Below are 10,722 nucleotides of genomic sequence, written 5' to 3'. Positions count from 1 at the left end.
TCAGGAGGAGGATCAGGAGGAGGGTCAGGAGGAGGATCAGGAGGAGGATCAGGAGGAGGGTCAGGGGGAGGATCAGGAGGAGGATCAGGGGGTCAGGAGGAGGATCAGGAGGAGGGTCAGGAAGAGGATCAGGAAGAGGGTCAGGAGGAGGATCAGGAGACCAGTGTTAGGTACTTAAGAATCTGTCTCAAGGAAAACACACCACAAAACAAGGCTGAGGTAGAGTGTCTGCCAGAAGGATTTCCCTGGAGCTGGGTATAGCTCTGTTGGTCGAGCTTGCTGAGTCCCCATGAGACGTGTTTGATCCCCAGCACCACATAAAATGCTTGTGGTGGTACCTGCCTGTAAATCCCAGCACTCAAGAGGCAGAAGCACAAGGATCAAAGGTTCAAGGCTGGGCTGGCGAGATGTCTCAGGGGTTAAGAGTGCTGACTGTTCTTCCAAAGGTTCTGAGTTCAAATCCCAGCAACCACATGGTGGCTCACAACCATCTGTAGTGGGATCTGATGCCCTCTTATGGTGCATCTGAAGACAGCTACAGTGTACTTTTATATAATATTAAATAAATCTTTAAAAGAAAAAAAAGTTCAAGGCCATGCTCAGCTAAGTATTTTGTTTAAGGTTAGCCTCAGGTACATACAAGCCTGTCTTTTTTTTCTTCTTAAATTCTTATAGAGGAGGGGGATATGGCACAAGAGCCTAGTGAGCATGTGTGGGGATGCTGAGTGTCGGTCAGGCTCCTGCCAACTGAGGGGGCTTAAGAGGCAGATTTAGTGCTGCCAAATCTTTGATTTTCCTAGAAAGGCTAAAAACTGAGGGCTGGGGCTGGTGAGATGGCTCAGTGGGTAAGAGCACCTGACTGCTCTTCCAAAGATCCGGAGTTCAAATCCCAGCAACCACATGGTGGCTCACAACCATCCGTAACAAGATCTGACGCCCTCTTCTGGAGTGTCTGAGGATAGCTACAGTGTACTTACGCATAATAAATAAATAAATCTTAAAAAAACAAAACAAAACTGAGGGCTTTGAAGAGGGGACTGCCTCCAAGTTTTAGTGCTAAAAGCTAATTTATAATGTTGAATCAGGGGCTAGAGAGACGGATCAGCAGTTAAGAGCGCTAGAAAGGACCCAGGTTCAATTCCCAGCACGTAGAGGCTCACAACTGTCTATAACTCTAGTCCCAGGGGATCTAATGTCCTCTTCTGGCCTTTGCAGGCATTTGGCACAAATGTTGTATGCAGGCAAAACACCTATACATGTAAATAAAAATTAAAACAAAATGCATCACCACGGTCGTCCAGCAGGTCCTTCCTGTCTGGAGGCTGGTCCTGCAAGCAGCCAGCATTTAATGTCCTTTTAAAACTAAAAAATATATTTTCCTCCTTCTCTGGATCCCACTCCTTATTCAACCCAGGCCACTGGATTAATACAACTCACTCCGGAGTCTCCAAGGCAGCCTGTAACTGTCACTTTGATAGCCAATCCACATGTGGCACCCTTGGGTCACAGACTCTCCAACTCTGCAGGAGCCTTTGACTGTAGGACTGTGTGATCATCTAGCCTGCCTGTCACCATGAGCAAACGTGGGGCCCTCAGGAATTAGGGGACTTGGGTACTCAGCCCACAGAGGTAGATGTGAGGGGAGAAAACCAGACCCCAGGCCAGGGAGGTTTACAGTAGAGTCACTGTCTTAGACACAGTCTGTATTCTCCACACTGCCGTGGATGAGAGGACCAATGACTGAGTTGCTGATATATTACAATTCCATATCAGAATTCAAAAGGTTTTCATGGCCTGGGTAAACACTTCTGCAGCAATTATTTCAAAATTAAGTTTAAGCTGTCACAAATGTACCATGCTACCACTTGCTGGTGATTAGCGACTAAGGACTCGGCATATGAGACCTTTCTGTATTACTTTCCCAATTTCAATGTAAGCCTAGGATTGTTCCTTAAGAAAAATCCATGTTTAAGAATACATTAAACTTGTGGGAATTGTCTTTCAAAAGAATACTAATAAGGGGGAATTGTTCAATCATATTATTAACACATAACAAAGTCATTAAAATGATATAAAATTAACACAGAGTAGAACAGTGTAAAGCGTCCAGAAATAGGCTAAGCATAGCTGAAAAGCCCAAGTGGTGCAGTAAGCTCTAGCACGAAGCCCCAGGCTCCACCCCCAGCAGGGCGCGTGCGCCCACACACGCCCACATGCAAACACAGAGAATATAATACTGCCGCAGCTCAAGTTAGCGGCAAAGAATGCTGTTGGAACACGAAGCTAATGGGCACTGAAAATCGGCAGTCCTCAAACTTCCCCAGGCTCTGCTTCTGTGGAAGGGGGTGGGCCCCATCCCTGGGGGCTCAGAGGTTTCAGGTGAAGCTCAGAATTTCCCTCATATCTGCTGCCGTCTGTCACATGGCTTTCTTATTCTCTGCATCTCCTTAGTTGTTTTCCTGTAAAACTAACCTTTTTAACATCAGAACCATCAGGGGAAAGAGGATGCTCTGAGGAGCTCTCCCCCCACACTGGGGCTTTAAGGGAGCATGAGTCTCACTCTGCGCCCTGTTTGTAAAGGCAGCTCCTTTACCAAAACACTTCGGACAAAGCCAGAGTCAGGGCATACTCAGCGGAAATCATGAAGTGCAAACCATGGGTGACTGATCCCCTAAGTATAACAGGATGGAGGGCTGATTATCTACCAGTGCCAAGTAAATGGTGTTCACACCTTCATCCTGAAGCCAGTGCACATGTGACCTCAGAACCCTGGGATGAGCCTGGATTTTCTGGGAGGGCCCAGCTCTTAACAAGCTAAAGAGGGAGGCAGGAGGGGGAGAAGACAAGATTCCATAAGAGCAGCAAAGGCTAGAAAGATGTGATCATTACTTTTAAAGACAGAGGATGCACCACCAGTCCCTGCCCCTAGGGGGAGCCAGCCCCACTGACACCTGGATTTTGTTAGCCCTAGCTGTCTCACCTCCAGATCTGTCAGAGACAATACAGTCTTGTGGCTTGTTAGAGCAGGAACACAAACCCAATATCCTCTGCAGGTGCCATGCTCTGCCAGGTACTTCATTAAGACAAAGACCATGTGTAAGACTCCCTCAGGAGAGTGATGAGCCTGCAGCAGAACAGGCTTGCCAGCCTTCCTGGCAGGAAAATGCTAACGCAATGGCGAACTCAGGGTGGCATGCCAGGACCTTTCCTCCTGTCACCTGTCACCTGCCTGAACACAGCCATGGGCCTGAAGACAGGCAGAGCCTGGTTCTGCGGGCCTTTATACTGCACACTTCAGTCTGAGAGCCAGCCTGGGTCTTTTCTATTTGCACAGTAGGAACCTACTTCATGGACTCCAGCGACTGATTTGGGCTTCCACTGTTAAATTCAATGACATCGCAAAACAAAGAAAAGTTTTCATTCCTTGTTTTTTACTTTTTTTAAATCCTTTTTTCATGTATGTGAGTACACTGTTGCTTTCTTCAGACACACCAGAAGAGGTGGTTGTGTTACAGATGGTTGTGAGCCACCATGTGGTTACTGAGAATTGAACTCAGGACCTCTGGAAGAGCAGTCAGTGAGTGCTCTTAACTGCTGAGCCATCTCCCCAGCCCCGTTCTATACTTTCTATACTTTCTGGAACTCACTCTGTAGACCAGGCCAGCCTCAACCTCACAGAGATCCATTTACCTCTGCCTCCTGAATGCTGGGATTAAAGGCATGTGCCATCACATCTATCTTTGAAGCAAAGTATTTAAAATTTAAAAAAAAAAAAAAAAAAAAAAAGCCATCAACACGGATCTCTGCCGTCCACCCTGTCCCCTTGCTTCTCAGTTCCACAACAGGACAAGGTAATTCTGTCAAAGCAGAAAAGCTTTGCAATGCTCAACGCTAATCATCCCCCTGTGTCTTCAGCACCCCCACCACAAGCCAAGACAGCCCGAGCGAGGGTCACTCACAGATAACGTTGTGTCTTGCTGTTCGGACCTGGTACAAGTCCACATCCGCCCGGGGGTAGCCCTCACAGTCCACCAGCGGCTCGTTCATGCCAATTCCTTTTTGCTGGAGGAAAGAGATGTGGTTAAAAAAAAAAAAAAAACCTCACAGGTAAAAACACCAAGATTCAGTTCCCTTGACCTTTGTCCTTCTAACTCATGATAAAAGGGACAGTGAGGACTACACAGTGATGTCTTTAGCACACATCAGGCTCTGTAACTGTGTCCTTATAGCTACCCACTGCAGCGGGTACCAGTTTTAAATAATTTTTAATAATGAAAGCAATGAGGCCATAGAGATGGATCAGCAAATAAAGACTAACAATCCGAGTTCAATTCCTGGGGGCCACGTCAAGATGGAAAAGGCACACAAACCGCACAAAGCTGTCCTCTGACCTCCAGAGACTCTCCTCATCAATGCCCTGGTCCACACTATACACACATTCATAAAATGAAGTCTTTAAAAAACAATGCAAGCACAGCTGGGCATGGTGATTCACACCTTTAATCCCAGCACTTGGGAGGCAGAGGCAGGCAGATTTCTGAGTTCGAGGCCAGCCTGGTCTACAAAGTGAGTTCCAGGACAGCCAGGGCTACACAGAGAAACCCTGTCTCAGAAAACCAAAAACCAAAAACAATGCAAGCAATGTATGAGACTAGTGTACACAAAGCAAGGCTGGACCGTAGGTCAGTGGTAGAGCACTGGATTGGCATATGCCAATCTTGGATTTGATTCTCTACAGTATACACACACACACACACACACACTCACACTCACACACACACAAAACTAATTAAGTAGGGCTAGTGTAGTGGCTATTCCTGGTTGTCAACTTGACTATATTTGAAATGAACTACAATCCAGAATTGGAAGGCTCACCAGTGAACCTAATCTGGAGACTGGGAGATAGAAGTTTCTGATCTGGATCTTGGTATGGAGATCTTGAGACACAGTGGTGATTGAATCCAGAAGATTAAGACAGGGAGATCTCCGAGTCCAAGATCATCTGGGATTAAAGGTGTGGTGGCACACACCTTTAATCTGGGCTACACCTTCTGCTGGGGACCATATAAGCACATTGGAAGAAGGGAGTCTGGCTCTCGCTCTTTCGCCTTCTTGCGGTGTGGGACTCAGCAACTGCTAGATCCTTGGACTTCCATTCACAGCTACTACTGAACCATTGTTGGGATTTGGACTGCAGACTGTAAGTCATCAATAAATTCCTTTACTATATACAGACTATCTGTAAGTTCTGTGACTCTAGAGAACCCTGACTAATACAGCTAGGGATATAGGATGTAGCTCAGTTGCTAGAGTGCTTGCCTAACATACATAAAACCTTGGACCCATCTCCCCCACTGCAAAAGCCAGATGTGGTGGTACACGAGGATCAAAGTTCGAGGTCATCCTTGGTTACACAGTGAGCTCAAGATTAGCCTTGGATGCATGAGATCGTCTCTCCAAAACCAATTAATGAAAGCAACAACACAGCACTCCAAGAGCCTTCAGCGCCTCCTGTCTCAGCTCCATCCCTCACCTGACCTCTCCAAGGCCTCCCTCCCAGCAGCTGACACCGGCTGCAGCCTTGACACTGGAGGAAGTGAACTCCAGGGAATGCAGCTGGGTCCAGGTTTTAGACTCTTCTAAAAATAAGAAGACCTACGAGGCATACCAAGGTTCCGTCCATCACTGGATGGCACCGGCTGCCTCCAGGGCAAGAAACCGAGCGGCTGGGAGTTAGGGAAGGATGGAGAGCCTTTGTCTTTGATATCCACCAGCAGGTTCTGAATCTGAACATTGGAATATATTCCTTGTTCAATACAATACATTCATTTTAACACTTTATATTTAGCCTCACTATGTTTACCCAGGCTGTTCTCTGGGACCAACCAATCCTCCTGCCTCAGTCTCCTGAGGAGCCTCCTGAGTCACTGGAACCAGAGGGACCTCTGCTTTAGCAACTACTTATGTGAGGCAGGCTCCCACACTGTCCCCCCCGAAACTCTGAGAATATGGCTGAGTATCGTAGCCAACACAGACAGAAGAGGCTTATTGGAGCTCATAGTTTTGGAGTTTCAGTACAGAACTGGACAGATGCGTTGTTTGATGTCTGTTTGTTGGTAGGTAGGTATATTTAGAGACTCTTTGTTTTTAGCTCTGTGGAGAGGCAGAACATTATCGTGGAAGCCAACTTCCATCACGATCCTAGGAGGAAGGAAAAAACAAAAAGAAAAATCCTGTTTCCACTGCCCCTGCACTCCTCCTGTGACCTACAGTAACCACCCCAGCAAGGGCGTGCCACCACCAACCTACAGTAACCACCCCGGCAAGGGCATGCTTCCAATGACCTACAGAACCTCTTAACGGTCCCACCATGTGTCAAGAGCATCGCTCTGGGAACCCGACTTTTAATATGGGAGCCTTCAGGGGACATCTGAGACACAGAACAGGACATTCCATACACGTGGAACCATGCACTGCCACGCACACTGACAGCCACTTATAATCCCAACGCTGAGGCAGGCCAAGACAGGAACATTACAAGTTGGAGGCCAGCTAGAACTGCAGAGCGAGTTCAAGGCCAGCTTGGACTTTTAGCCAGACGTGTGTCAAAAAAGGGAGCTAGGTGTAGTGGTGGCCACCTCTAATCTCAGGAGGCTGCAGCAAACTGCCAAGAATCCAAGGCTAGCCTGGGCTATATAGTAAGTACTGGGAGATAGCCAGAAGTACACACCATGATGAGAGAGCATGCACAATACAAGGTGCTTTTACATCTTCTCTCTCACAATGCCTTCAAGGATTATTTACCGGATAGCATGAACAAGTATTCATATACTTGAACTCACCACTCCTTTTAGTGTCAATCCCCCACCGCACGGGCTGACTATGTTTTATTTCTCTGTTAGCTGGAGAATACGTGCTCCTTCCCGTTTCCTAGCTATTTTATTAAACAATGTGTGCACCCCAACTTTGGCTACTTGTGGGTTCTTCTTTCTTCCACCCTTCTCCACCTCTTTTCCTCCACCCTTTCAACCCCCTAAGACTAGACAGGAGGGGGAAAAGGGTAGAGGGGAAAGGGGTGATCTTATTTTTAGACTACTTCCAGCTGATTAGGAACATTTGAGTTCCTTGGAGCAAGCTTGATCAGGATATCTAATTTCTTCTTCTCTGCATAGGACTACTTAACCAACTAGACCAACAGTAACCAACCGCAACCAACAACTCCACCGCTCAGAGCCCTAACATTTATATATCCTCTAAAAAGCCTCCACAATTCCACATCACCCAAGCTCAGGACCGATCTACTGCTTGCAGATTCAGGCTCCTGCTAGAGTTCTAGGCAAATCACCTTCAGCTGCTGGGGACGGCAGTTGGGATTATAACAAAAACAAGCATTTCCAAAGAAACCAAAGTTCTCACTACAGATGTGTGTAAATTTTTGGATGATATATTTGCAACAATCATAATATCAAATGAGGAATGGATTTTCTGGGTTATATGTTAACTCCATGTTTAATTGTTTGAGAAACTGCTGAGCTGTTTTTGGATAGCACTCACATCATCTTACAGTTGTATGCTATTTCCAATTTCTCCATAGTCTCCTTAAGATATTACCCATGTTTTCGTTATCCCCATCCTGTGAGTATGAGAGGGTGTGGCACTGTGATGTTAACTACACTGACTGTTCAGCATGCTGGGCCTCTAAGATTTCCTTTATGTGTGCGAGTGTTTTGGATCTACGTATGGATGTGCGTGAAGTGCCTACGGAGGTCAGAAGAGGCATCGGACACCCTGGAAGTGGGGTTACAGATGGCTGGGAGTTACCACTCGTGTGGGTGCTGGGAACTGAGCTCAGGTCCTCTGCAAGAGCACACGGTGCTTTTAACCGATGTTCTGAACGTGTTCATGAGCTTCTTTATCAACCATATGTATTTAAGGACTGTCCACTTAGACCCTCTGCCCTGTTCTAAGTATGTCATTTGTGTATGTATTACTGTGTTTTATCACTCCTTTTTCTATGTCCCAGACACCAGCTTATGAGAGGATGTGCAATCATTTCCTTCCATCCTGTGGCTTTTCTTCTCATGTTCTTGACTAAGTATTATGAAATCGGAGTTTTAATAGTGATATCTCATTTATCATTTATAATCTGTTTTTACTTTTATGTAGGGAGGACAGGGTTTCACATATATAGTCTAAGCTGTACACTGAGAGCCTGTCTTTATTTTTTTTTCTTTCTGTTTTGTTTTTGCGAGGCAGGGTTTCCCTGTGTAGCCCTGGCTGTCCTAGAACTCAACTCTGTAGACCAGGTTGGCCTCAAACTCAGAAATTCGCCTGCCTCCGCCTCCCAAGTGCTGGGATTAAAGGCATGCGCCACTATGCCCGGCCTTTTATCTGGTTTCTAATGCATGTGTCCGTGCATATGCAGGTGCACCTGTGTGTGCAGACACATATGCTTGCCACGCATGTGCCGGTCAGAGGATAATCTCAAGGGAGCATCTCAGGAACACTATCTACCTCCTTTGAGATATGCTGTCTACAGTTCATCAAACAGGCTGGACTGGCTGCCCACAAACCCGGGCATCTTCCTGTCTCTGCCTGTCCAGTTGGGATCCCAGACATGGACCAGTATAGCCTTGAGTTCTAGGAACCGAACTCAGGTCTTCAGGTCTGTGCAGCGTGCATCTGACAAACCGAGCCACACTCCTAGCCTCCCCACATGCTGGTCTGTTCACACAGGTTCTTGCTGTTCCACTATGTAGTCCTAGAGCTCTCTGTGTAGAAGCGACTGGACCTGAAAGTGTAGCAATCACCATGCTTTTGCTCGCTTCGGGCTACACATATGCTGTAAAGGGTAGGCCACTACCAAAAGACAAGACATGTCTGATTCTACTGGAGGTGGGCAAGTAACTGCAGTTTCAGAAATTGCTTTTTGCCAGCCGATGGTAGTGCACACCTTTAATCCTAGCACTTGAGAGGCAGAGGCTGGTGGATCTCTGAGTTCGGGAAAGGCAGAGCTACAAAGAGAAACCCTCATTTAAAAAACAAAACAAAACTTGCTTTTTATCTGTTTTAAGCACAGGTCTAAGCTTTACCAAACCTGAGGCCTGTGACTTTAAGCAAGTGACTTCCCTTTTCACACACACACACACACACACACACATACACACATACATACACAGATATACAGATATATGTGTATACACACAGATATGTGTATACACACACACATACGTATATATACACTATATTTATATACACACACTATATTTATATATACACACACAGGTTGATTTTTTTTTTTCTTTAAAGAGATTCGTGTCTGTTTAAACGTCTCCACGAGCATGTGGACTTACACAGTAGTAAGTTCTGGATCCGAACTCCAGCCCTTATGACAGCCAGTGCCTTTAAACCACTGAGCCATCTCTCCAGCCCCTGACTCTGCCTCTTTGAGCTTCAGGGACACACACAACTTAACAATGTCGTTGTGATAGTTTCCTGGCACAGCACACATACAAGATAATACCTTTCAGGCACATGGTCAGCACCTACCTCGTGTGTAGAACACATATGACACCGTCATCTGACACCCATCACCCAGATGTCATTGTTTGTTGTTGTTGTTTGGAGACAAGGTCAAATATAGGCCAGGCCGGCCTCCGGCTAACTATGTAGGCAAGAATAACCCTAAAGTCCTGATCCCCCTGCCTCCACTTTCCAAACGCTGGGCTTAAATAGGGACACCTCCCCTGGCAACAACGTGCATTTTAACAAGATGCCCAATTAATACTCCCAGTTGACGTTTATAAAGTCCTGAAGAAAAATTGGGTGGCGAGGCACCCCAAACCTGGTAACGTCACCTACAGAAGGTGACAGTGGCGATTATCACTGTGCCTCAGCAAAATAAGTCTATCCTTGCGACCGAGGTAGTTTCACTAAGGCCTATATCATGGTGGCACAGGCCCGCGATTCCCGCACTCGGAAAGCTGAAGCAGGAGGATCACGAATTCGAAGCCAGCTTGGGGGGAGGCGTTAAAAACAAAACAAAAAAACAAAAAAAAAAACTTTAAAATGCAAAGTTAATGCTTCCGGAAATGGAAATAAATCCCAAGTCAAGAGAAAGGGCTTAAAGGGGCGTGTGGCCCGCAGCAAAGGCCCCCCTAGGACACTGCCTGGCAGCGACCCCGAGCCTGGTCCGCCGGCCTCCCCGTCCTCCCCGCCACACTCACGCTCTCCAGGATGTCGTAGTTAGCCTTGATCTGCGCCTCGATCTCCTCCTTGCGTCGCATCAGCTCCTGGATGTCGCTGACCGCGGCCGCACGGGCCTCGGAGGACTCGGCCCGGTGCGGGACGTCTTCACCCGACATCGCCGGACCCCAAGCTAGAGCGCCAGACTCCGGGTTTCCCGGCTACGGACGCCGGCCGAGGCTGAGGCTACGGGTCTTCCCCGGGGCCAAAACAGCTCAGCCAACGCGCAAGTACGGAAAATGATAAGAGGGTGGGGCTTAGAGGTGGGGCGAGGTCACCGGAAACTCCGGCTAGGTGGACCACGTGGTTTTTCAGATGACCCGGCAGATATAGAGCCGCAGGCGACGTAGGCGTTCATTCCAACTTTATCCTGACTCATTTCCACTTTTCTTTTTCATTCCTTCCTTTTTCATTCTGTGCCCCGTCCCTCCATTCGTCCCTCTTCCACCCCACCCCACCTCCTGTTTTTCGAGACAG

The 10,722-nt window shown here is 47.2% G+C and overlaps 1 protein-coding gene across 2 annotated transcripts in view; it reads right to left on the bottom strand.

Moving 5' to 3' along the window:
• Psmd9 (proteasome 26S subunit, non-ATPase 9) overlaps positions 1-10,431 on the bottom strand; it is a 22,450-nt gene extending 12,019 nt beyond the window's left edge. For both annotated transcript variants that reach the window (XR_003842978.1, XM_021186947.2), the window contains exons 1-2: positions 10,227-10,431; positions 3,960-4,062 (exon numbers count right to left, since the gene is read on the bottom strand). Coding sequence is in view for 1 of the 2 variants with exons in the window: in XM_021186947.2 (XP_021042606.1) it covers positions 3,960-4,062; positions 10,227-10,364 (241 nt within the window). In the remaining variant the exon portion in view is untranslated. The remainder of the gene's footprint in view (positions 1-3,959; positions 4,063-10,226) is intronic.
• Between the last annotated feature and the right edge of the window lie 291 nt (positions 10,432-10,722).

This window comes from Mus pahari, chromosome 23 (genome assembly GCF_900095145.1).
Source record: "Mus pahari chromosome 23, PAHARI_EIJ_v1.1, whole genome shotgun sequence".
Taxonomy (NCBI): domain Eukaryota; kingdom Metazoa; phylum Chordata; class Mammalia; order Rodentia; family Muridae; genus Mus; species Mus pahari.
The sequence above is the reverse complement of the archived record's forward strand: the minus strand, read 5'-3'. Positions and strand labels throughout refer to the sequence as shown.